The sequence below is a fragment of the Stomoxys calcitrans genome, chromosome 4, assembly GCF_963082655.1.
Source record: "Stomoxys calcitrans chromosome 4, idStoCalc2.1, whole genome shotgun sequence".
Classification (NCBI taxonomy): Eukaryota; Metazoa; Arthropoda; class Insecta; order Diptera; family Muscidae; genus Stomoxys; species Stomoxys calcitrans.
In genome coordinates, this window is record NC_081555.1 from 22,653,004 (window position 1) to 22,680,522 (window position 27,519).

Sequence of the window (27,519 nt, forward strand, 5' to 3'; positions counted from 1 at the left end):
TATAGTTGAGTTGCATAATCGACGCATAAGGTGTGTTTAACTGGTCTTTAATAGGAAAGTCCAAAATCCTCTCCAACGTTTGAAGAAGAAAGGATGTGAGATTAATCGATCTGAAACCTTTGGCTGCAATGTATTGTAGCTTTGCCTTTTGATTTTAACATTAAAACAATATTTTTCGTTTAATTTGTTAATTCAAAAAAGTTCAATTGTTTTTTATTTTATTTTTAATAATAGGTTGGTTTTTGTTGTTGTTTTGCTTTTGTATAATTTAATAATTATTAGATACTAAATATGTATATTTTTGTTGTTTTAGGGTTTCTTTTGAAGCACTTGTATAACAGAAATTCTTTTTATTTGATTTTATTTTATATATGATCTTTTTTTTTAAATCGCGATAAGCTCTATGTATATAGGATTAAAAAAAAAAAAAACAACAATAATTTCTTAAGATCATCAAACAGTATAAAAACGTTACACTAATAGGGGAGAAAGAAACAGTGTTATTTTTTTATGTAATATAAATATTTTTTTTCGAAACAATTACTACAGATTTTTACAAGCCTTGATTTCATTGAGAGGGAAAAGTGCTTACAAAGACGAGGCGGGGGGCAAGGAGCCTTACTGGCTGGCTGTCTGGGGTTAAAGAGGCGGCCGGGCGGTTGTTTGTTTGGGTTTTGTAATACTAATACAGACTATTTTGTTATATAATAATGAAATAAAAATAGTTCTCTTCTATAGTAATGCATACAGCAGTTAGATTTTTGTTAGAAAGGGTGAGTGGAGCTGGAGGTTGATTTACTGGTGGATAAGTTCATATTGTGGTTGTGCAGTTTTTATGGAAACTTATTGCGGTTAGTGGCCAACATAACATACATATGTACATAGACAGCAGTTGGGTTGATAGTTTAAACGATTTTTACATTTATGCACAAACTGCACTTTTAAAACAAATTGAGCACAAAGACAAGGAATTTAAACAAAACAATGGGTATAGGTATAAGACGTTCATAACTAGCCTTGTCTAGGGTCAAAGACAAAAGTATAAATATAAATTATATGCTTTTGGACATTTTAAAAAAAACTTCGGCTTGAGATCCCTCGTAATCTTTTGAGGAATATTTTTGTGAAATATTTTAACCCTTAAACGACTCTTTGATGGGATGTTTTATGATGTATTTAAACTTTTGTCTCTGACTGCATGAAGACCGAGACAAAGGGAATGAAGAAAATAAAACTACATACATAAGTTGGTCGAGGGAGAAGAAGAAAACTATATCATAAGTTAAAAAAAATGTGTAGCATAAAAGGTCATAAATAAATAAAAAAATGCTTCAATTTTCTATTTGAACCAAAAAAATTAATTTCTAAAATTTTCTTTTTCTCTTCAGTTTTACAAAAATGTCTTTTCCATTCATCATCATATGAAAACTTCGACGTCTCTTTTCACAATTTGGTAAAGGACTTTCTCATGAAACTACTACTGAAAGGCTTTCACCTGTGGGAGGTTTGCATAGAAAGCTTCCTTGTTAATACTTGTTTTAATATAAATATGTTACTCTCCTCCTAGAAGGACCATTTCATAGAAGATTTGCAATGTTTTTGATTTATTTTTTATAAATAATATTAGAAGAATAAAAATTATGTATGTATATATTAAAAGAATAAAAATAATATCATTTAAAATTAAAAGTAGTAATAAAAAATAACATATGTATGTGTAGTAGTACAAAGTAGTAAACAAAAATATTTATATTAATGCGACGCGACAATTAGGAAACAAAAATGCTGTTTTTGTTTTTCTGTTTCAAGAAAAATATGAAATAAAAAGTTGATAGGTAATGTTATGTATAAAAAAGGTGAAACAAGATGGAGGGTGAAGATGGAAAGGTGCTTGAAAAATAAATATGACAAAGAATGAATTTGGGATACCAAACAGGATTTTAGTATAGGGAATTTGAAAATCTCATCTACTCATCACAAACTATCTCATGTGAGTTTAATTTCCTTGTGTAAAACCAATGAGGGTGAGTGAGGGGGTTTGAGGACGTGAGAACATTTTTTTCTTTTTCTCGCAAATGTGTCCGGGGATAGAGGTGAGAAGAAGGGAATTTGTTGTATCTTATCGTCCTCCTAGGTGAACGCGTTTTTTATGTGTGTATCTCGTTTTTGAGTTGTGTTTTATTACTTGGTTTGTTTAAAACGTAAAGGTGTTAAGTGTTAATTGATTTTTTAAGTGCATTTTCTAACGGCACTGTTAATTTCTTTTTGTTTTTTTTTTTTATATATATATTTATATGTATATGACATTTAAAGTTAATTATAACTACTACTAGAGGCTGTTGCTATCATATTCTCTCATTTTCATTTCTTCTTGTGTATGTGTTTTATTTTAAAATTAGTTTTAGAGAAAAAGAGTATTTGTTTTTCAGTTTTCTTTTGATACTTTTGTTTTTTTTTGCTTCTTCTTTGAATCATTCACATATCGATGTGATTTCCCAGAAAACTAACTTAACGTTTGCCTGGTGGTTTCACAGTACACGATAGCATTTCCTCCTTGGCCAATTTTGTGCGGAAGTCAGCCATCAGATCTCTACAACTTGTTGCCATTTCAGCTAATTGTGTGAAATAGGCTTCGCCCTCTTTACAATATGAATCCTGATCATAATCTACATAATTGGTTAGGTTATAGAGACGCATAGATTCTGGCAAAAATTGTGATAGGAAATCATTGATAGCTCGATGTTGATCGACGACCATTTCTTCGGTTTGTTGTAAATCAGATATAGCAGCATGCTGGTCCAATAATTCGTCAGACATGTCGTGTTCCTGTAATAAAAAAAAATTAAGTCCATTAATAAAGGTGCAATATACGATATGTTATGAGAAATAAATAAAAGTAATTGCGGATTTTTTAAAAGAAAGTAAATGCATTTTTAAAAAAAACTTAGAATGAACTTTAATCAAAAATACTTTTTTTACACTTTTTTTTCTAAAGCAAGCCAAAAGTAACAGCTGATAACTGACAGAAGAAAGAATGCAATTACAGAGTCACAAGCTGTGAAAAAATTTGTCAACGCCGACTATATGAAAAATCCGCAATTACTTTTTCGGCAACCCAATAGAATCAAAACAAAAATTAGAAAAAAAAGAGGAAAAAATAATAAAAAAAAAGTCAAGATATGGTAGTTTGTTTTCTAGTTCCTCCTCCTCAGTGAACTGTATTTGTCGGTGATAAGCATTTAGAGCTTCTAAAGTTTGGTCCACATCCGATTTCCTTACGTCTGCGAAGATGTCATTACTTTTTTTGTATATTTTTTTTTGTATATTATTTAACAAATTTTTTAATTTTTATAAAATAATATACAAAAAAAATTAATGACATCTTCGCAGGCGTAAGGAAATCGGATGTGGACCAAACTTTAGAAGCTCTAAATGCTTACCAAGTTGCTGAAAGTTGATTTTACCAAAAATCAACCGCTTCGGTACGACTTATCAATTTTCGATCTAAACACCGTAGACAAATAATAACCAATACCGCGACAAATTTTATCAAGAGAGTTTTTAGCATTAGCGACAGTGAGTTTCACGCGAGAAACGAGTCACACATAAGACAAGTCACATAAAAAGGCAAATGATATGCAAAGCCAAGGAAAGCTATGGAGACAATTCAAAAAGGCCTAAAGATTCGGAAGGAAAAATATACAAAATGGCAGAAGGCTTCTAAGAGAGTAAGCAAGTCCAATATCTACTATAAGGAGAAGTATCATCTAGTCTGGAAGACAATCAGAACCGCCAATGAGCTATTCAGCAGGACCAAGTCCAAAGTCGAGTAAGTGGACAAATCGAATATAGTGTATACAATTAAATGCAACGGTGTCAATACCTACATATGCCCAATGTCATATGTTGGCACTACTACGAAAAAATTGAAACCTAGACTCTCTTCACACAAGTCAGACCAAAAAAAAAAAAAAAAACAAAAACAAAAGAATAATAAAACCGGAAGTAAAATATAAAAAGCCAAGAATTATGCTGTGGTAGACTGCGTAATACGCCGCTTTATCTGAAGGCCTACATTAATGAATCTAGAAATTGAAGATTTAATCTGCATTTTTGCCTTTCTTGGTGGTTGGGACGACTGCTGGACATAGTGCTGTCGAAAAGCAACATATGGATTTATTACTACTGTTGTGGAGTAAATGTCCACGAACATTCCTTAAGGAACAGACAAAGACTTCTTGCATATCATTGTGTGCCGCCCGAGTTTACTTCAACCAAATGATAAGGGATCTCCTTTTAATAACCGACTCCGAACTAAGTGCCACTTAGCGGCACCTCTTTGGGGGGAATTTTTCCCAATTTTAATCGTCTCATTCTCCCTTTTCTTTCGATTCAGAATAGCCACTTATTTCCCTGGGAGATATATCCCTTTTTCGAATAAGAGAAAAGGGAGTTGGGCAAAAACTCCCGGTAAATTGTTATTCAAATTAGGGGAAAAGGAAGCAGGGAATAAATTCTCGGGGAAAAGGTAGTAGGGAATAAACTCCAGGGGAATTGTTTTCAGTATAGGGCTGAATAAAAAAAAAAATTAAAAACAAAACAAAGAAGAAAAAAAAAATAAATACAAAGCAAGGAAAAAATAAAATAAAACAAAGACAAATAAAATAAAATAACAACAAAACAATGAAAGCAAAAATATATTAAATAAAATAAAGAAAACAAAAAATAATAAAAACAATAATATAACAAAAAAATAATAATATAAAATAATAAAAAATAAATAAAACCCAAAAAAAAAATAAATAAATAAAAAGATAATAAAATAAAAACCAAAAAGATAAATATAAATAAAACATAATATGTAAAGAAGAAGAATAAAAAGATAATAAAAAGGGTTCTCTTTGGTTCACTTTGAAAGTCAAGAATTCGGATCGGATAATCGCTTTACGGGGTCTAAACCCTTGGTGGTCATCTTCAACCCCACCCGACAAAGACTATATATGTATATAGTTTTTTCGGTCTTAAAGACCTATGTTATCACAAGAAGCTTAACTGGGAGCCAAAGGTTCCGGATGGTGCAATGCTGAATTTCTGTATTGACTTTTTGGGATTACACATCTTTTTTTTTTCAAATATAACTTTTTAAATATTTAATACTTACGCTCAACGAACGCAACAATGCCAAATCATTTGCTGACATTTGGCCATTTTTGTTGTTATTATTATTATTGTGATTGGTGTGATTATTATGTCGTATAGGCTTCTGTTGAACATGCTGTATATTATTGGTTTCCTCATCCTCCTCATACATCAATTGTTCGGCGTCCTCTTCGCGCAGCACATCGGGTAATTCTTTTACAACCAGTTCTTTGACTCGATCCGCATAGCGCAAGGTGTTTAGCGTGTGCTCACATGAACTTAAACCGGGTGAAATCATAGCTATCATGCAGGTCTTACTTTTCTCGCCAATAAAGGAATCACGCAGTACTTGGGTTAGTTTTGAGACACGGAAGGGTAAATGGGCCGATTGTTTACCCAAAGCACGTATACATTCTTTGAGAGCCAATAGGGATTTGTTGATTTCAGCACCTTCCATTCGTGTCTGACGATTGGCCGATGAGGTATCAGCACCACGTTCATTTCCAGCCAAATCGATAAATGAGAATTTGCCATGAATTTTTGTTGAACCGGGTGGACGTAAGACAATTTGGAATACTGCATGAGAGCGCGATGAATTCGCATTGGCTGAGGTCTGGCCGGAGGTGCGAGCATTGTTGCCGTGCTGTATAAGTTTAAGCACTTCTTCAACACTGTCGACTACCTTCTCGGTTAGACCGACAACTTGAACCTGTTGTTTGCCATCTTCTAGTACACGAAGTTTTTGTTTATCCGAAAGTAAATCAAAAACCTGTAAACAAAAAATGCAGTGCACATTAGGTTAGGTTGTCGTTAATAAAACATTAAAACTTACTTTGCCACTATAGATTTCAAAGAAACTTGCAGAAACCACCAAACTCAAATGACGAAACCGAGGCCCATTCAAATAGGTGAACACATCCTTAGCTGCCATTGCATAAATACCATTTTTACAATCCTGTATCTTGCCATTGAATTCACCGCCCATAGTGTGCGTTTTACCAGAGCCCGTTTGACCATAGGCAAAACAAGTTGCCATGCCCCCTTCAAATATGGTTTGAACCAATGGTTTGGCAGTATATCTAAAAAAATAAAAAAGATTATAGAGATGAAAGAAATATTATTAAAAATTCTTAAAAAAACTACTAACAAATATTAAAATATAAAAAAACTTATTAAAAAAAAAATAATAAAAATTTATTAAAAAAAATTGTTAAAAAAGATATTTAAAAAATAGCAGTTATATAGTAATTAAAAAATCATTAATAAAGTTAAAGTTTTTATGTCAACGATTGATTACCCTAATAAAATTGGCTTTCATTATCTAATTATAATATTAATGAGATAATTATTTTGAATGATCTTTTATTGTTAAAATTAATTTTTTTATCTATTCCATATGCCACAAAAGAACCACTCCTCAGAAAAAAGAGCAAAACACTTGTTTGAGCAATTTACATTTTCTAAATTGCGGCACTGTGAAATGCCGCTTCACCACCATTAGAAACAAGTTGCAAATGCGAATACAAATAATAAAAAAGATTCATCATCAATTTGCTGTAGCGGCAAACCCATAAAAAAGAACAACAAAACAATTTTGCGTTTCATTTGTTGCTACTCAGTTTGGATTTGAATTTCAATGCCAAATATTTTTGTTGGTTTCCTTTTTTGGTTGAATGCAGCACTTCGCAGAAAACTTCAGGTGGCAAGTATTTTTTGGGCCAATAAGAAAATGAATGTATAGGGCGTGATTAAAATAATTGTAGATACACCCTCGGACATGCCAAGAACTTTACTGAGTAGGTCAATGAGCAAAAACTTTTTGAATGTCGTTTTAAATAGGGCATTTAAATTGAGATCTCTCTACATCAAGTGAGGGACTTATTGGGCTGTAGCCCTTGGACAGGGAGTGGCTTCGTTTTCCCCAATTTAGGGAAGAAAACTCGTCTTACCTTCTGCCATCCAGTGGGCACATAATTCAATAAAACACAGCTGCTAAAAATCATTTCAAGGAGCCCCATCGTATATGGTCTTGGCCTAAGGGCAGGGAAATTAAAAATTCTGAGGGGACTAGACAGATATGTAACGAAATTAGGATTAGGTTTAAGTTATACGAGGAGCCCTACACAAAGGTGACTTCACATGAACGTCTGTGCAGAATTTCATTGTGTCTCCTCTTACGGATCCATTCCATCTTGTTAATATATTTAAATACATCTCCTACATATACACCTCCAAGTACACCCAAACCGAAGACAAAACCCACCTTCCCAAGATAGAAAGCCTTTGCCCCTGAAGATACAGATATGCATAAAGCAATTAATCAATAGTCTCCTCTTTATGTGTCATTTAGTGCGCATAGTATCCCGTTATAGCCCCTGTAAAAGCACTCACTAACCTCTTATCAAAAGCCAGGACCTCCTTTAGCCTTCTTTGGTCCCCAATGTCTAAGGATATAACTTACCCACTTGACTCATAATTGTTAAGCAGGTTGCTTAACCAAGTCGGTTGGTTGATGCCGTTCTTGGTGATCGACCAGAGTGTCTAAGGATATAAAAAAAACTTACCCACTTGACTCATAATTGGTAAGCAGCTTGCTTAACAAGAGTCGGTTGGTTGATGCCTTTCATCATGACGTGTGGGCGATATAAAAGGGAATTTTGCTATAGGCGAACTTATTTGGCTACTTTCTTCGACATAGAAGAGAATTGGGTTGATACGACGCCGAAGCTCTGAATTAATAAAGTATCACTTGCAGCAGGCTTAGTTAGCAAGTTTGTGATTAAATTAATGTCATAAAGAGGGGTTATCAATGGGATAATCAGACGTTTTAGGGAGCAGAAGATACGCATTGCTAGCAAACGGCACGTGATGTCTGTGAACTCCACACAGGCTGGAGCTTTGACGACCTATATGTGTGGTTCTTAAAACAGTCACGAGAAGCTTTGCTGTCAACTACCGGGCCCGTCCACAGGTTGCGGATAGAGGAATGCGCAGTACGGAGAAGCTGCAACCGCAGTCGCGGACAATCAGCGGTATCGAGCGGAGAGTCTCAGTGAGAGGCCGGGCGGCACCGACTCTTGCTTAAATATTGAATGCCTGTGATAGTTGATACGACGAGGCGAATTATTGGCGCCTTTAACCCATTAATGTCGAATGGATAGAAAAATACCCAAGAATACAGCAGTCTTAAAAAAATGTTAGCTTAAATTGGGAATGAGGTATGCCAATACAGTTGGGATAAGCGTAAAGTGGGCGAATGAAACTAGTTAAAAAAATTTGTGCTATCATATAATGTCATGTGTAAGCAATTGCTTAAGCTCAAAAATTTAAAAAAAAAAATTGAAAATACTTGGGAGTGAGATTTCCGAAAACCGTTTTATTTAATAGCTTATATACATAAACCGTCGCCAACGTGGCGTAGAGGTTTGCATGATTTAAATCCCGGCGTAAACATCCGAAAATTTTTCAGCGGCGGTTACCCACTTACTAATGCTAGCTACATTGTAAGATATCCTGCCATGTTAAAACTTCTCTACCAAGTGGTGTCGCTTGCGGCACGCCGTTGGGACTCGGCGTAAAAAAATGTACTTTTTCTTTGATATTTAACTTTAATCGGACTGCACTTATTGATATGAGGGAAGTATACCCTAGTAGTAATATATAAAAATACATATGTAAACTCATTTATGGCGATTGCCTACTACTTTTGAGAAAAGATGCGTTCTAATTTTTTTTTATTATTATTATTATTTTTTTTTTAATTCCATTTTTTTTTTGAATATTTAAAGTTTTTTTTTTGCTTATTTAGAAAAAAAAATTAATAAAATTAAAAAATTTTAAATATTAAATTAAAAATGTAAAAAATAACTACGTTGATATATTGGGTTGCCCAAAAAGTAATTGCGGATTTTTCATATAGTCGGCGTTGACAAATTTTTTCACAGCTTGTAACTCTGTAATTGCATTCTTTCTTCTGTCAGTTATCAGCTGTTACTTTTAGCTTGCTTTAGAAAAAAAGTGTAAAAAAAAAGTATATTTGATTAAAGTTCATTCTAAGATTTATTAAAATGCATTTACTTTCTTTTAAAAAATCCGCAATTACTTTTTGGGCAACCCAATAAGTGCCCTTAATAATAAGTGCCCTTAATAATGAATATAAGAAATTTGAAAAAAATGGACAAGGGGATCGAGAGTCAGATTTAAAATAACCAATAGCTAATAACTTAAGCTCACGAGAATAAAATTTTGCTCCGTGCTTAGTATTCTCCAAATCGGTCCATAATCTGATATAGCTCCCATATAAACCGATTTCATGACTTCTTGAGCCGCTAGATGGCGCAATTGTTATCCGATTTTCCCGCTGTTTAGCATGAAGTATTTTGTTTTAACTTCCAACAACTATGTTAAATATATTGGCTTATAAACTGATATAGCTCCCATATAAACCAATTTCGGATCTTGACTTCTTGAGCCGCTACAGGGCACAATTATTTTCCAATTTGGCTGAAATTGCATGAGGTGTTTTGTTTTCGTTTTCAGCAATTGTGCCAAGTATTTTTAAAATCGGTTCATTCCCTGATATAGCTCCCATATCATCCGATCTCGGATCTAGAATTCTTGAGCCGCTAAATGGCGCAGTAATTACCCGGTTTGCTGAAAGTTTGCACGAAGTGTTTTGTTATGACATTCAACAACTGTGCCAAGTACGGTCTAATGATATAGCTCCCACATAAACCAGTCTCCCGATTTTATTTGTGAAGCCGATTTTGCTCAATGACTTTTACTTTGGTCTTCAACAGCCAAACAAATTATGGTTCCAATCACTCTATGCTCCAATAGCATAGCAATTCTTATCCTTTATCATTTGTTTCCCTATAAAGAGATATCGGGCAAAGAACTTGACAAATGGGGTGCATGGTAAAGGCTATATAAAATTCGCCTTGACCGAACTTAGCACGATGTTACTTCTTTTTATTTATTTCCGAAAAAAAAAATAAATTAAATATAGAAATTTTTCATTGAAGTTGTCTCAACTGAGTGGTCATTTATTCTTTATTATATATTTATACTTAAGAACAAATTTTTTTATAACATTTTAACTTAAATGAAGTCAACTATTCAAATAAGGTCTAAGGGCTTGGCTTATATTTGAGCAAATAAATAAATAAAACATTAAGTGCAGATAAAAAAAAACGTGATTTGGTATGGCAACAACAACATTTAATTGTTGTCAAATTTCGCTCGCGAAAAAACTACAAATTTTAGCGACTTTTCCGAAAGCATACAAGAATACTAACCCTAAGTCGTGGTTCGTGATTTTCTCGTGAGTCGTGATTCACTCTCACGCACTAAGAATATTAATTCAATCACGCACGATTACGTGATTAGATTTGAGCAAATAAATAAATATAAAACATTAAGTGCAGATAAAAAACGTGATTTGGTATGGTAACAACAACATTTAATTTCTGTCAAATTTCGCTCGCGAAAAAACTACAAATTTTAGCGACTTTTCCGAAAGCATAAAGGAATACTAACCCTAAATCGTGGTTCGTGATTTTCTCGTGAGTCGTGATTCACTCTCACGCACGAAGAATATTAATTCAATCACGCACGATTACGTGATTAGATTTGGATCTAACTCACGAATCACGTGACTTCTCACGACTCACGTGCACACTTCTAGTTACAAGAACAACATCAAATGTGTTTAGATCTAGGACGATTTCTGAAGGTAGCTTCGGAATAAAACCCACAAAAGATTCAGGGCTGAATAGGATACATAAGACGGGGATAATATGTAGAACATTGCAACGACTCTGGGACCCTCTGGCGGCGCACGAGGTAGGAAGGACTCTCCCAAAGTGACATTTGGCCCTTTTGGTGGGCTAAGTGTCATCCGTTATCCGTCAACCGTACCAAACCTACACAAGCATGGATCTTAATAGGTATATACACGTTGGTATATTTAAAATTTTTTGATTTTTTAAAATGTTAATTAACGACAAATTCTAAGAAATCTTGCCAAAGAAACCTACAGGTTTTCAACTACAAACTTGAAAGATTGCCTAGCATTAAAAATCGGATGCTTGCTTTTGATTCTGAACCCATGATGTATTGTAAAACTTCTTAAAATGTATCGTAGATTATGATTGTTACAAACGCCTGGTGACTGCATTTGACCCACCCTGACGCCTAGTCGTGTCCATCCTAATTGATTAAAAATATACACACAAAAATATGTCATGGGGACTAAAACCGATGTATAAAATTATTAGTACATCAACCATTCTTGGTGTTGGGTTGTCAAATCGGTGATAAGTAATCTACAGCCTTTTAATATATATGTTTATACAAATATCAAGATTAGGTCTCTTACAATCTTTTCGACCACAAGTAAATATCGTGAAGAAAAAGTAGGAAGCATTTTCACTTTGCAAGGCTCAAAGGCAGATGTTACAAACAAACACACGCACTGCATATAATGCTTTCTTTCTTAAACACGTTCCAACGCATTTTCCATTGATTACTCAAAGAAAGAAAACAAAGGCCGCTGCCCAGACCATATGTCAACTGTAAAGATAGAGCGTAAAAACAATGGCAACAAAAACAAAACTTGAAAATAAAAAAAAATAAAAAACAGAAAACGGAGTGGAGAATTACAGCACACGCAAGGTCGCTTTACTTTGGGGGGGTTTGGATTACTATGTATTATCATCATCAACCATATCACTCGACAAATTGAAACAAATCAAAACTATAGCACAGCGGTGTTCATTCAACGCCAACGATAAATGAATGACCTATTGTATGTTCTACAAGGGGGAAGAGTCGATTAGATACTGTTTAAATTAAGCTAGAGCTTCCCTTTCAAGCGCACACACACACACAAACACAAAAAGAAAATGAAAATTAACAGAAAAACCCAGGCGTTGTTATTTTGCCAGTATGGGACAATAAGTCTTCCCTTTCTTAAAAGCTATGTGTGTTTGGTGGATAAATGCTAATGGTGTTAAGTGATGTAGGTTTTGGAAATGTTACCAACACCTCATAAAGTGCAAAACATGCTTACCAATACCCACCATTCTTGAGAAAACAGCCTGGCAATCATAACAAGTCATTATGGTCATTATTATTAATAAGCAATGATTCCCAGAAAACCCCCCAAAAATAAACGGGAAATGAAATCATTCATATCAATATCTGGGATATTTGAAAAAAGGAGAGAACCCAAAACTGCAGTATAACCCAATTGAGTGACACATTTTTGGGTGTTATCTATAGTGTTTGGTCAATCAAAAGCAAATGATAAGGAGTTTTCATTAATAATCATCAGCTGTTTAAGTAAAAACTTTTTTTGATCAAATACTGAGAAATGGTTGGAAGAGTAACAAAATCATAAAATGTAGATACAGAATTAAAGAATTTATCTCCATTTCCCTTTATTTCTTAAAGAGATGTTTATGGGAAAGTGCTTAAGTTTGTAATGAAAAACAAATACATTTGAATAATAAACCAATTAAGCCACGTATACCTACGAAAACTGTTAATAAAAAATAAAAGAGGGCTAAAACTTAAAAAAATATTTGTTAAATTATATTATGATTAATTATTGAAAAATAAACAAAAATGTATGTCATTGATCATTTTAAGAAAACTACAAAGAAAATTGGCAATATCAAAGTGGCTGACCGATCTTTAAAAGTATGTTGGTATTTTTTACGAAACGTAAACTTCTGCATGTGCCATCAATTCTTGTATCCAACTCATAAACATTCAAGGGAAAAGGATAATTTTGAAGCTTCTCCAAATTCAACATTCAATATCTTTGCAAAACAGTATATCAATGCCACTCCTATCTCGTCTAAAGCAGCATCATTTCTATGCAATGATTAGAAAACTTCAGTAGCCTGAGGGTCTTGCATCCTCAGTGCCAAGATTAGTAAAGCTTTTCTCTTCGACCACTCTGCGACCACTCTGCAATCCACATAGGAGCAGCCCTCGGCATTTTCCCATTACAATTCGATCCGATTTTAACCAGGATCAACCTGGTGTTGCCATATGGCAACGAAAATTTTTTATGGAGTATTATACAGTATTTTAACTAATAAAATTGCAATGGTTTGATATTATGAAGTAAATTTTCTTGTATGAGAAATGCGTCTTTCAAAAAAGTGGTCGTTTGTCATCTGGAATAGTTTATATCCAAAAAAAAAAATTAGTCATGAAAAGTCTTTAAAATTAACCAAAAAGTGATTCGCGTTAAACGACCCAAACAAGAGTCTTCTTCACCCTCTGTCGATTCTGCCTCTAAATACTCTGAAGAACACTCAAAACTGCAAAGAAAACACTACAGCTAGAAGTCTATCAGAATCTCTAACTCCTAAAAAATACATCTCCCTAACTCCTAGGAAATACATCTCCGTAAATACATCTGCTCCAGTTCGACCATCAGCGAGGGTCGAGAAAAAGCCAGTTTGTCTCTCCGGCCTTATTCCTCAAGACGACCTTTCACTACGGTATAGGGTCCTTCTCGCGGCAACCACAGATCTATGCATGTTGGACTAACTTCATCGAGAAGGAACTTACGTTACAAGTACAAAGGTCTACGATGGACTGTATAATGTAGAGCGTCCGCCCCTACTCCATTTCTATCTTAGAGATCGGACCGCTACGGTGTCCTGAATCTATCTTTCGCCACAAAAACCGCCATCGATTGTCGGCTGAACAGTTCAAAATTCACCTTTTCTGGGTGCCGGGCCAGAGATATTCCAGGGAATTGTAAAGCCCACGAGCTTGCGAGACTAGGAACTACCTTACACATTCCAGCGAAACTTGAATCTGTGGCTATGCCTCTAGCGACATGTAAGCTAAGTTTTCAGGACCAGGCCCGAAGGACAACGAATGATAGATGGTCACAAATAGGGGGCTGTGAGCATTCCAAAACTATGTGACCTAATCTAGACTTGAAGAGATCTACCGCTTTGCTGTCACTGACAAGAACAGATGTCTCAGTCATTGTGTCCATCATGACAGGTCACTGTCTAATCGGAAAACATGCTGAAAGCTGTGAGGACATCGAAGAAGAAGAGACTATAAAACACCTTCTTTGTGTGTATCCCGCACTGGCAGTCTGAAGGAGTTCAACTTTAGATTCTTATTTCTTTGAGAACCTGTCTTATTTAGCGGATGTGAACATTCGCAAGTTGTTGGACTTTTATAAGTAATCTGGATATTTTAAAGGAAGGAACTAGAAGGTGTCTTTCTTCTTCTGTTCCTGTGGTATCACAATGGATAAAAACGTCTAAGTGAGTCTGATGGCAGACTGCCACTTAAATCTAACCTTCCACTAACTAAAGACATTTTAAATTACCTTTCCATAAATCTTCTTCAATGATTTTAATTTCATTTTCATTGCGAAGAGATGAATAACCCTGTCATCATTCAAAAGTCTCTTTTCCGAAAAAGGGAAATGAGAATTTTTCTTGCAAGTTCATAACGACAATTAAGGAATTGGTTGCGGCCAATAAACGCAGTTTTGTTAACCCCACACATAATTTTTGTAATTTTAAAGGCAACGAAACGACCAACAATAACACCAGCAAATCATAAAATTGATTTAAGTTTGATGTAATTTTGCATAAGGAAATCAATTTCATAGTCCCACAATAACAATAAAAACGGCAGCTAACGCAGATTAAAATTCATGATTTTAGGAAATAAGCAAAAAAATAAATAAATCAATAGCCAGCCAACAACACAGCAACAAAGCCTTTGGTATAGCTTCAATTTAAAGGAAATACAAGTGAAAGAAGATCAACGACAGTGAATTGAAATGAAACACTCATCGATTGCATCTTCAAGCCACAGACAACAGATGCTTTGTCATAGTCAGCTTTGCAATAAAGGTATCGTACATATGTATGTATGTACGTATGCGATAAATATTCATATAAAATAATATAATAATAAAATGTAAAAGGACTTAAGCCGTTTTTTTGTGTCCATCACCATAGGATGGGTGTATACTAACTTAGTCATTGCGTTCTGGTTACATGTGCCAATTCAGACAAGTACCCAAAATGAAATTCCTTCCTTTGATCTACCTCAACATCATGATAGCTTCAATTGTAGTTTGAAACCTTCAGGCTATCAGCTTGTGGAACAAGACCTTTTTTAAGTTTGCGTTGGGTCACATGATAATTTTGGAGAGTTCACAGTTCCCAATTATTCGACATCTGTCTGGCGTCGATCTTGGGCCTTTACATGGAGGAATCAGCTCAGCATTCCAATCCATCGAAATGTCTAAGTACTTCAAACTAGATCTGTAAACTCCTCTGCCCGACCCAACTAAAACAACTGAATATTGAAATGTGCAGAAATCTCTTTGAGATATACATATGTGACGTTAGGTATGGTTTTGAATTAAGAAATACGTCGACTCTGTCAATTCAGAGTTCAAAGAATCTTTAAGTTCTTTTGCATTTCTCTTGAGCGCTATATTTATTTGTATTTACTCAAAAAAGACAGACATTTCAACAGCAAATTATTGTTAATGCAATATGTCTTTTAGCTTTCTGTTACCTCTGCATGGGACTCTGTTTGTTGTGCAGAATTGAGCAGAGCAGGCCAGATCACACAATAAAGCGCCAACAATAACAAAACAAAAAAAAAACACATCTTGAGCTCTATAAAATTTAAACAAAGATTCGCAAAGAGCAAGCAAAAAAAAAAGTAGGAAGGCTGACTGAAATGCCAAGATCTGCTGTCTGCTGTCTGCTGCTATGCTATTGCTGTCGTGTGAATATCTAAAACTCAGCGTTCGTGTGTGGGGAGCAAGCAAAGAGCAACAGCCCAAAACCAAACGCCGCAGAAGAAGTATATGGAGAGAATGTGTGGAGTACTAAGAAAAAGGCCGTTGATTGGATGACTAATCTTTTCAAGTGACGAAGACAACGGCAATAGCGACAACAAATATAAAATATAGACCGATCGTCGGACGAACGTCAGACCAACCAACCAACTAAACAACCGTCTGACTCTCTATCCACTCACCACCATTGCCAGAGCAGCTAGTCAGCAGTGTTGTCTTGTTAAACGTTATGAATGGCATTGCTAAATATGTAAAAGAAATAACATAAAGTAGGAAACAAAACAAAATTTTGTTGTTGGAAGGTGTCGCATAGAATATTTGAAACTTAACGTACGAAAAACACCATCAGCTGTTTCTATGTGTATAACAAACGTTAGTGACAACAACTTGTGTTGTACACAGTCCCAAAAAGGAAAGGCATGGGTTATTATTATTCCATGGGTATTCTTGTATATTCTTTTGAGAATTCTTTGTAATTAAGCCGGCTTTAAGTAATACTTGCCAAGTTCATGATTGCCTAAAACATTTGCTATGGGGGTGGTAAATTTTTACAGATAATAGCTATCCGATAGGTTTATTGAGTCATTGAAAGGATTAAGTCACTCAAACTCAAATATCATGATTATAAGCCAACATTATGCTTTAGTAGCTTAGGAGGACTTTAGTGCGGAAAAATTCTCCTGCAGGCACAAAAAGAAGGGAAACCCGTAACAGTGTGCTTAGAATTTGAAAAAAAGTTTCTGTCTTAAAATCTGAACTAAATATTTAATAAAAGAGGCGACATGTTGGTCTGGCCATGTAAAAAGTTGTCCTCAAAAAGGTTTCGGCCTGCGGTACGCCGTTCAAAATCGGCTATGTAGAAGGAGGTTCCTTAACACCAAGCTTAAACTTGAAACAGACAGAACTAATTGAAATGTTCGTGGACAGATTTGAGCTTGCAATACTCCACCATAGACCAGATATTCACACTGTGGCAAATCCAAGAAAAGACACAAGAGAAACAACAGACCGACACTTATGATATACAAAGATGACTCCGATAACCCATACGTCTAAAGAAATTTAAAGGCATATCTAAATTTTGTATCCTTGCAAAATTGATACGTCTATGAAGGATGACGCTGGGTGACATACGTTCCTCGAACCGTTCGATACGACCAAAAGAGTTTTAGACAGAAGGACAGTTTATCTTGTGATTTCTTTAACATCTTGCTGGATGCTTAAGCTCAATGATAGGAAGACAATTTTTTATAGCCGAGCTCGAACGGCGTGCGACGCCTCTTTTGGGTTTTTACATGGCTGCCATGTTTACATGGCATAGTATTAGAACCCGGACATTCAGCGGCATAGGCGGTCATGCTAACCTCTGCACCATGGGGCCTGCATGATAATGAAACAAAGTTGATAGTGTCAACGATCGTAAAAGCCTGTTTTTTTGTTGTAGCAATGTGTTGTGGTATATCTTTCTGCTTGATTCTGTTGAGTGTCCCAGAGGGATCTGGGTCTGAGACGAGGGGTCTGCTGCATCGGCTGCATCTGGCGGATCGTAATTGAGACAGAACTACTCTGGTTTGCCGGAAAAGTCGACTTCGAATTTAAATAATAGGAGTTTTCTTTACACCTAATACACAACAAAGCAACTGCAATGAACCAGAGTTATTTGTGCCCCAGTTGGTGAGCATTTAATAATATTTGCAATTAATTAAAGTGAATTTATATCGACGCAGCAACATGTCGCTACTATTTTACACATACAACTTATAATCCCATGGCAGCCGGTTGTACGTACCGGATTGACCCGATGGAGTTCTTCATCGGCAAGGGCTGCCGCCTCAGTGTATAACACACTGCTACAACAACAACAACAACAACATACGACTTAGCACCATTTCTACAAAATGTGTTCGTAGAAAACTATGTCCCCAAATGAGTAGCTTTGCTTCTTGTAAGAGCTCAGGGAGTTAAATCTAAGAACCACTACATAGGGAAGTTATTTCCAAATCTGAACCGACATGGCCCATTCGCCATCCTTGAAATTGGAATTAGTAACCGAACACTATGTGAAACATTTCAGCCAAATCGGATAACGATTATGTCTTGTTGAAGCTCAAGAAGTCAAGTCAAAGAACTGAATCGTTTTGATCCATTTGAAATCCCCAGCAACCTACATCAATAAGAAGTATCTCTGCAAAGCGGATAACTTTACGCGTTCGACTGTTGTCTTGATTGATATGGTTAGATCAACTTAGTACACCAAGACGATCAAGAATATATATACATTATGGGTCGCAAATCAATATTTTGAGGTGTTACAAACTGAATGACAAGGTAAGTTTAAACCCCATCTTATGACGATGGGTATAATAAACGTTTCCTTTTATGTAATTCTTCCGTCTTACAGTTTTCCATATATTATTTTCTAAAAGCGCTCTATTTAATCATTTTCTTTGCTGCCTATAACACAAAAAAAAAACTCAAAACTCAAGTTTAAAAAAAAATTATGAAGTATTCACAACAAGAAAATTATATAATAACGCCCCGTATGCACATTTTTTAAGACTGGAAATAGCGCATTAACCCCCCAAAAGATTAGGTATTCCAACTCAAGAGATAAAAATAATTTCGCCTAATGAATATGAGTCACCAATCCCAGAGAAGAATACTCGCACTTCTTGTTTTGCTGCGGCAACACATACTTGATTTCACATAAAGATACGTTAGCCCCAAAATATGAATCATTTTCAAAGAAATCATTTAAAACGATAGAACTAATTTTAGGATTGTGTTGGATGTTGGGAGGCTTGAGGTAAATATAAGATTTTGCTACTAGTGTGTGGGGCGCTATGAAGAATAAATATTTATTTTGAAAATCTATAGATTATGCTGTAGAATTATACTTCTTGTACCTCTTGTACTACCGACATTTTGGGCAATAAGTTTTCTTATAATTTTTAGCGGGTTTGAAAAATGATATTTTAATTTTACATCTTAATTAAGTGCAGTGCATGCTCAAGAGTTCAATACTTGGCGAGAGCATCCAAATCCTTTTTCAGTGATGGGTTGCCCTTACTTATGCTGGCAAGGTTTGAGAGATCTTTACTTCGGAGTCAGGTATTCGACATTGAATTAGTAGAAGTAAAAGGTACAAAAAGTGATAATATCAACGAAGAAAACTCCCAAAATTCTTTCTCGTTTTCCTCTAGGGCCAACACAATGTACTTAAGATTTCCAAAAGAAGCGGCTAGTGAAAGAGTTTGTTGGACTCGTACCATACAACCTAGGCTAACCTTCCAACCTGAGATCTTCAAGAGAAGCGGCTTGATATTGAATTTGTCTTCATCCTAACATAAGCTAGACTCGACATTGGCATGTACATACCTTCAGTACTAGATGCCAAAGCCCGCGAATCTTAATCAAGGGTAATATAAGAAATGAATGTGGCAAGATCGATTAAAGAGAAATGTTTCCGGCACGGGACTATGAGCCCCACAAGGATGTTCATTGTGATTAGGATAATCTCTGCAGAGAGCTACCGGGCGCATCCACAGGTTGTGGATAAGGCGATGCTCCAACTGCATTCACGGACAATCAGCGATATTGGGTGAAGAGTCTCAATAAGAAGATTCAAGCTCTTGCTTGAATACTGAGTGCCTATGATACTCAATATGACAAGGCATGTTATTGGCGCCTTTAAATAACCAATCTTTCCCGCGTCGATCGGTGCTATGGACCGGAACGAGCTTGCTCACCTATGGAGCTTGACGGGGATCTTTATACTTAATCTTTATACTTAATTTGCTTGCTGTGTTCTGTTAAATATCCATATCAATGAACTTTGCCTCTTGGATGGGACACATCCACAGTGAACTGGTAGTAAGTCGAAAAGGCTTGGCTGGGCAGACAAACAGGTTAGGTGTGTCGTTTGGTCCCAGGTTACAAGCGAGGCATACGTTTTCATCCGTCCTAGCCCATACACAATTAAGACAGCTACGTGAACCAGAATTACTCTGGATTGCGGGGGTTAGCTTTTTCAGGTGCAAAGACGGCGGATAGTCTCCAAATACGGTTTTTACTTGTTAGTTGTGCATTGTTTGCGCTACCATATTCCTTTTTTGCCGGCGTGCTACGATACTTATAGTAGCACACTAACATACATATGTATGCACCCATTATTTCCAATTTCTGGGCTTTTGTTCTTATTTACGTACAAAATAGAAACACCTAGTGTTTCTATTTGCCCTTCACTGATCTAGGAGTTCTTGTTTGAGGCACTTAATCTCTCGCTATAGGTCATTGGTGGCCTATTACACATACACATAACTTAGTGTGCTCACCACAGCCCTAGATCATGAAGATCCCTGACGTCTCTAGGCGTTGGTCATAAATCTATCCATAAGATAAGATAACGACCCAATAAATACAGCAATTATATATACAGCATATAATTGTGCCTCGCATAGGAAGGATTTTTATCTTCTGATGGCCACATGAGGCCAAATAGTAACACTAACAAATAACAAATTTTTCCACGAATATTCCATAAAAAAACTAACGGGAGTCATCTTTCATACCAAGAACTACTTTTTATTTTCCGGGTTCAAACGGGACAACTCTTGGCTAAAAAAAAAATATGCATATCTCTACGTATGACAGTGTTTCTAAATAGTAAAAACAAAAAGTCATTGTTCATTGCCATATATAGCCTTAGGTATGTGACAAAAAGGCATGCACTATAGATAGTCCATGACATCACTTTATATTTAGTAAATGATGAGGTGGATAATGGCTTGGTTTTTCTATGGCTATATAAGAGAAATAAGTTGGCTTGATATATGACTATGATATGTCTGTAAGACATCTACCCTGCTACTTATAGACAATATAATTTAAATAGAATATAGTGGTTAGTGTTTTTGTATAGATCTCTACACATTACTTACTTGTAAACCATGGCATTGTCACAACGATCATCGAAGGCATAGTCAAAACGAAATTTATGATTCTCCAAGAATTTGGTGAGATCCACTTTGTTACGCGGCTCATGCACAATCAATGTATCCTTGCGCGGCACTGAGATAACATCAATTTCTTTGCGGTTGATTTCTTTGCGCGACAATGGCCTTTTACGCACACACACAGTGATTTGATGATCTTCGACAGCTTGGCCATCGATTAAAGGATTGAATTCTAATGTGGATTGATATTCACGTATCATTTGTGCTGTCTCCCAATTGGGATTACCTGGATCCTGATTCATAAGGGCATTTTTTTCCTCTTTAATTTCTGCTTGTCGGGCTCTGCGTTTCTCACGATTCTCCTTGAGACGTTCCACCTCTTTGACCACATAGGAACGGCGGGCATTACCGGCAGCGGCCACTGAGTTTGAGCCGGCACCAGCATAAGAGGAGGTGTTACCAATGCTGGAGGTGTTAGTGGTCAAACCACCGCCACTACCGGTGGCCGAGGCTAAACGTGAGGCATTATTTGTGGTTCGAGAGCGTACAATACCAGTGGTTGGCGGTTGTTGTTGTGGTGGTATATTCTCAACATGTTCGGCCACCGACGCCGATGAGAGGATATTGGACGAATTGATGGTGGCCCGATTGGTGCGATGGCCTATGGCACCTTGTGTGGCATTGCGGGACAAGTTCATGGGAGCGGTGGCTATCTTTTTGGGCTCTGGGGCGGCATGCACCACCTCCTGTTCGGCCTGTTCCAGCACCTCAGGATTTAGGGCCAATATGGCGTCCAGTTCCACCTCCTTGCCTTTGGTCTCGCCGCGTTCATACCATTCCACTGTAATCGATTTGCCCGATTCATTGATTTTTGAGACAACCGCTGCATGAACACGACCATCCGTCCGTTTGATATTGACACTCTGGCCAATTGTGATGAATTCCATAGTGGGAGTTGTTAGCTGTTTTGCTGGATGGCTGGCTAGCTGTTTGTTACTTGTTCGTCTAAAATTTTTGGCGTAGGTTCACCACCACTGCTGCTGCTGCTGACTAGTGTGACAAGCAAGCACACAAACCGAAAATAAAAACGAAAAAAGAAATACAAAAACAGTTTAAGTTGATGCAGTATAAAAATTGGACGTCGTCGTTCGTTCGACCCGCCGTCCGTCGCCGTTAAAATAACGTCGTCAACAACAACGTTTGTATGACTTCAATTCAAAATTCATACAAGCTGCAAACACACAAACTAACACTCTCACACCAAATAGTGGAAACAGAGGAAGAAAAAAGTGAGGTTTGGTGACTCTGACACTCAGTTTCAGTTGAAGACAAAAAAACTCACCGCTTCTTGTTGTGCTGTTCAGCCCAAAAAAATCACAGTCTTTGGCTAAATTTTAATTGGAGTTTCGTGTTTTTGCAACTATTTAAAGGGTTTTCCGTTTCTGACACATTAGAACGAGAGAGGACTTATATGCCTTTCTTTTTTCCCTTTCTTCTTTCAATCAATTAAACCGTTCAAGTTTTGCCAAACTAAAAAAAAACTTCAATTTTCTTTCTTCTCACTTTACAAGACACACACAAACACACTTCCTTATTTTCGCGAATTTTTCTATTGCTGGCTGCAGTCGCCGCTGCCTATTTCAGTTTTGTAAATTTTATGTGTGGGCTTGAATTCCTATGCTTTTGTATTTTCTCCGTTTAATATTTGTAAATTTTTTGAAAACTTTGTTTCCATATATTTCAATTAGTTATAAACAAATTTATGTTAATTTTATCAATCTTTTCCCGTTAAGATGATTAGATTACTCACAAATCTTCGTTTAACAAATAGAAAAAAACATCTGCGATTACAAAGTGAAGTCAAACACAAAAACACAATAATTGTTGGCGTAGTGTGTGTGCGTGTGAACCCAATTCGCTTACAATTCGAATACAACTGACAACTGAGACTTATAGGCGGCGAATTTAATTTGTTTATATTTCTCTCTCTCCCTCCTTTTTTCAACAATAGGTACAGAGTTGATTTTTTGCAAAGATGCAAAACTAAGAATTTTATTTCTTTCAGAAAATATTTGACAATAAAAACCTAGTTAATGGAAAATTTACTAAGACGCCCAAGAAAATTGTTTAAATGTAATAAATACTTAGCCAAAGGTGCTACAAATTAGGGTAAGGGAGATCAGTCGAAACTGCCGTATCGACAAGCCTTCCTATACCTTGACATTAAGGGAGCCTTTAACAATGTGGAAACCATTACACTTATCCAATCTTCAAACTATTGCGCATAGTGGAATGCTCCACATGGAGTAGAATGGCGAAACAATTAAATCATATGCTATCAATAAATCAATCTTGCTATCAAGCTGATCGTACTTTTGCCAACGCACGCAAAGAAATTTGTGTGCATACGTGTGCGTACATGAGCAGAGAATATGCGAGAAAGAAGAAAACAACAAAGAGAATGCAAACAAAAATTTGTCACCTTAATACCGTCACACCTGGCCATCTGTTAACGACTAATCGCGTGAGACCACCTTTTTAAATCCTCCTTGACGGAGTAGCTGCAACCATGACATAATTATCAGGTAGTGTACCGTAAACAGCTGAGTACAATGAATATATCTTGACTGCAACTGTCGTCAACGGTCTCGAGTGGAGAGTCTCAGTGAGAGGCCAGAGGGCCTTGCCCTTGCATAAATACTGATGATGATCGCGATTGCAAATTAGCCCATGAATATTCGATTAAGGAATAGGAGCAAACTTCTCACATATTAATGAGTGCTGTCCGATTCAAGTTTAAGCTCAATGATAAGTGACCTCCTTTTTATAGTCGAGTCCCAACGGCGTGCCGCAATGCGACACCTCTTTGGGGAGAAGTTTTTACATGGCATAGTAACTCACAAAAGTCGCTATGATTAGGAGGACGCCACCGATAACCATCGATGAAAATTATTTTATGATGTTCTCACCAGTACAACACAGACGTTCAGCTTCATATGAGGAAATGCTAATCTCTGAGCTACGGTTGCCTCCTATGATGCTCGATATGACAATGCGATTTATTGGCGCTTGGGGATACAAGAACAACATTGATCTGAACGATAACCATAAAAAGACAGATTTGCCTAGTTGCTATGAAGAAGATAGTTTAAAACAAGGCCTTACGCTTCCTCACAAAACAATGGTAACATCGTTTAGGGCATGGAATGTTTCTCGATAAGAAGTCGAAGCCTCAGGTGCGAGGAGATTCACGGGGATACGGTACAGGAGGTGGGATTGAGGACCATCCACCGCCCATAGCCTCTGCTGAAGGTAACTATTCAAACTTAATTTTTCTAACATATGCAGCCGCCTTCATTCCTTAAACGTATGTCAAAGTGCCGGCTAACTCCGAATGTAACCCTTTGGAGTTGCAAAGTTCAAAAATTGTATTTAAAGTAGAACCTAAGGCAGAACTTAGCTAATAAAAAGTAAAAGATAAAACAATAAGAAGTGTAAGCCAATGGCAAGCTGCCTGAACACAGTTCAAATGAATGTTTTTTACTTTTTCTATTTTTGGACAAAGATTCAAGAAACAAAAAAAAATATGCTAATTTCTATCCGTAGAACATTCTCTTATTGTTTGTTAAAATTAAACAAATTAAATTATTGGGTGTTTGCTTTGTTTTTTTAATTGCTGTAAAATTCAGATTGCAGAAAGTATAATAGAATACCAAACCTTAAGCTAAACGCTTAAAAAAGGATGGCCTTTCATTAAATAAAGCAAAAAATATGTTTTTTTCTCACTGTGCAAAGGTTCGTTTATTGTCCAAACTATTACAACACTGGTCTTCAATTCGCCGCACCAATATTTTTGACATTTGAAAGTCCAATGAGAATTTTTGGTAAGTTTCTCTCTTTCTCACTACTGCTCTCTTGGTAATTAAAATAACTACTAAACCGCAACTAATTAACACATCAGATATCGCACACATTGAATAATAAAAAAGTAAATATAGCAAAGGGATATTAAATTTATTTAATTAATTTGTGTAGTGAAGATTTTTCTCGTTATTTGCCAATTTCCATGCATTTATTTTCACTAATTAATAAATAGAAGATTGGAAAATTATATTTTAAAAAATACAACAGCTGTTGGTTTTTGTGTATGTTCCCTTGACTTTGCCGGGCAGGGTGCGATTGAATGATTTTGGTCTCTTTCTATTGACTGGAAGAATAAACATCCATTGTTGGTTACCAAAACTACATAGTGATAGATAGAAGATGAAAATGAATTTTTAAGATACTAAGGGGAACAAATCGCAATCTGAGTGTAACGGTGACAAAAACACCAAACATTGAAACATTGGCACACCACTCAAAAAACACACCACACTCACACGCACACAATAAAACTAAACACTTATGCAAGCTGCTATAGTAAGTATGAATTGCATGCAGGAAATTTAATACCTCAGTACAACTTTTTTAAATTTGAATTGTTTTATGCAAACACATGTACATTTACGATACGATTTAGAATTTTACACTTTCACTTTTTCGTTAAGAAACGATTCTTTAATATTGCCGCTTCTGTATTTGTTACTTTTTCACTTTTGTTTTTTTTTGTTATGCTGACGGTTTTTTAAGTTGTCTAATATTTCACTTTTCTTTTCAATTAAACTTTTCCTAAAATGGCAATGGAAATGTGTCGGCGTGTATCGGCATTAGTCGACGATGTTTTTAATCCATTGTCACACTTGGGGCATTATATATATGTATGTGCCTCTATGCTATGTTCAGTTCAGTTGGATTGAAAATTAAAAACTACGCTTATTGTCTCAATTTTATTGCCATGCTAGCACAGACAGTAGTAGCTGCAGTATTGTTTTTCGCTCCCAATTTTATGCCTGTACTTTTTTGTGGTTCATTGTTTTCTCTTTTTGTCGTTGGTGTGGTTGGTTGTTTTTGCTGTTGTTCTTAATTATTTTTTGCTGTTACTTTTATCATCACCTTAATAACTGTTTCCTCGACAACGGCTTGGTTTGGGCAATGTAAATAAATCTATAAAATGGAAATGGTTGTGTTAGCGCATACCGCCTACAGTTGGTGCAAAAGGGAGGGGTGTGTGTGTGCATTCAGTTTCCATGTTTCTTAGAAAATATTTGGTTATTTAAAACATGTCAGGAAATCAATAATTGATTATCACCAAATTATTTGACACAATTAATATTTTTTTCAAAAAAAATGTCCTTTGGCTTATCTGCCTATCCTTACCGCTTTTGAGACTCTTCTCCTTCTCCAAAACAGCTGATAGCAATCGTTACTGTTAATTTTCACGGTTGTTTTCTGTGGCACAAATAAAATAACTGTAAACACGAAACACGCCATGCTCTGTCTCGTCTCCTTCCCTACTTCCTGCACAGATGAATAAAGGTTTATAACGGTTCCGTATGCTAGGAAAAAGTCATAGATGGCGCCCATAGTGGGGTTTCGAATATTCGATTTCGATAATTGGCGTCAATCGATTACCAAAACTAGAAAAACAACATGTATCAAAAAATACTGAAAAATAGATTAGTAATATGTATCCACAATAAAGAAAAAAAAACACTAAGAAAAAGTTCAAAGAAAAAAAATCGATGTATTGTTTTCGTTAGACAAGGCGAGATATTAGCACCTTTGAATAACCATTGGTCATAACGTCCCCGCGGCGATGGTCCTATGGAGCCGAACAAACTTGTTCACCTATGGAGCTTGATGAGGATCAATACCTTCACTTCAAGGCGGATATAAAAAGGAGGTCTCACAGTTGTTAACAGCCGGCTAGGTTTGGCGGTACTAAGATGACAGATTTTTGTTTGCATTCTCTTTTTTGTTATCTTTTTTCTCGCATGTTCTCTGCTCATGTACGCACAAGTATGCACACACATTTCTTTTTGTGTGATGGCAAGATGGCGGATTGCACCATACGTACAAATGAGACCACCTTTAATTGTTTCACCATATAAATGTAACAACAACATTTGTAAGAGTTTGATGTGTCATGTTTATATTACTTGGTGTCGGCTGCCATCGCATGTTATCGATAACTATCCATGACAACTTTGCACCGATATACTATTCAGAACTCTGCCTTGTAATGGACAGGACTTTAATTAAACACATGACGAGGCAATTTAAGGTGGTCTCATTTGTAAACAGCCAGAAATCATCTGGTGCAATCCGTCATCAAGTTTTCAATTTAAAAATGCAATCTTTGTCAACACAACCAAAGAAACTTGCGCTCGTGTACGTGTGCAGGTAAAATGAGAGAAAAAGAAACACAAACAAAGAGAAGAATGTAAACACAGAACTGACATCTTGATACCGTCTAACTGGCCGCTGTTTTCAGCTGTTCGCTTGAGACTACTTTATTAAGTCACCTTGAATAAAACACAACATTTATAGAACATCTGACTGGCAGCCGGCTGTACGTACCGGATTGGCCCGATAGAGTCAGCAAGGGCTGTCGCCTCAGTGTACAACACATTGCTACAACAACAACATTTGACGTGCACTGGATAGGTGTCA

The 27,519-nt window shown here is 36.1% G+C and overlaps 1 protein-coding gene across 5 annotated transcripts; it reads right to left on the reverse strand.

The window, feature by feature from the left end:
* Nucleotides 1-1,740: 1,740 nt before the first annotated feature.
* On the reverse strand, nucleotides 1,741-26,321 carry LOC106085431 (kinesin-like protein Klp10A). Of its 5 annotated transcripts, none has more exons than XM_013249694.2 (5): nucleotides 26,224-26,321; nucleotides 20,953-22,017; nucleotides 5,972-6,218; nucleotides 5,162-5,908; nucleotides 1,741-2,826 (listed from the first exon to the last, which is right to left on the reverse strand). In XM_013249694.2, the coding sequence occupies exons 2-5, from the start codon at nucleotides 21,912-21,914 to the stop codon at nucleotides 2,509-2,511; spliced, it is 2,274 nt and encodes a 757-aa protein (XP_013105148.1). In that variant the 5' UTR covers nucleotides 21,915-22,017; nucleotides 26,224-26,321; the 3' UTR covers nucleotides 1,741-2,508. The 5 variants fall into 5 exon arrangements, with proteins under 5 accessions (XP_013105148.1, XP_013105129.1, XP_013105139.1 ...); XM_013249675.2 differs by lacking the exon at nucleotides 26,224-26,321 and adding an exon at nucleotides 25,420-25,839; XM_013249685.2 differs by lacking the exon at nucleotides 26,224-26,321 and adding an exon at nucleotides 22,891-23,012.
* Nucleotides 26,322-27,519: the final 1,198 nt, after the last annotated feature.

Coding starts and splice junctions, on each gene's coding strand:
- LOC106085431 (XM_013249694.2), bottom strand. CDS start 21,914: ATGGAATTCATCACAATTGGCCAGAGTGTCAATATCAAACGGACGGAT. Junction 5,909..5,971: donor TTGAAATCTATAGTGGCAAA/GTAAGTTTTAAT, acceptor TTTTGTTTACAG/GTTTTTGATTTACTTTCGGA. Junction 2,827..5,161: donor CATTGTTGCGTTCGTTGAGC/GTAAGTATTAAA, acceptor TTTTTATTACAG/GAACACGACATGTCTGACGA.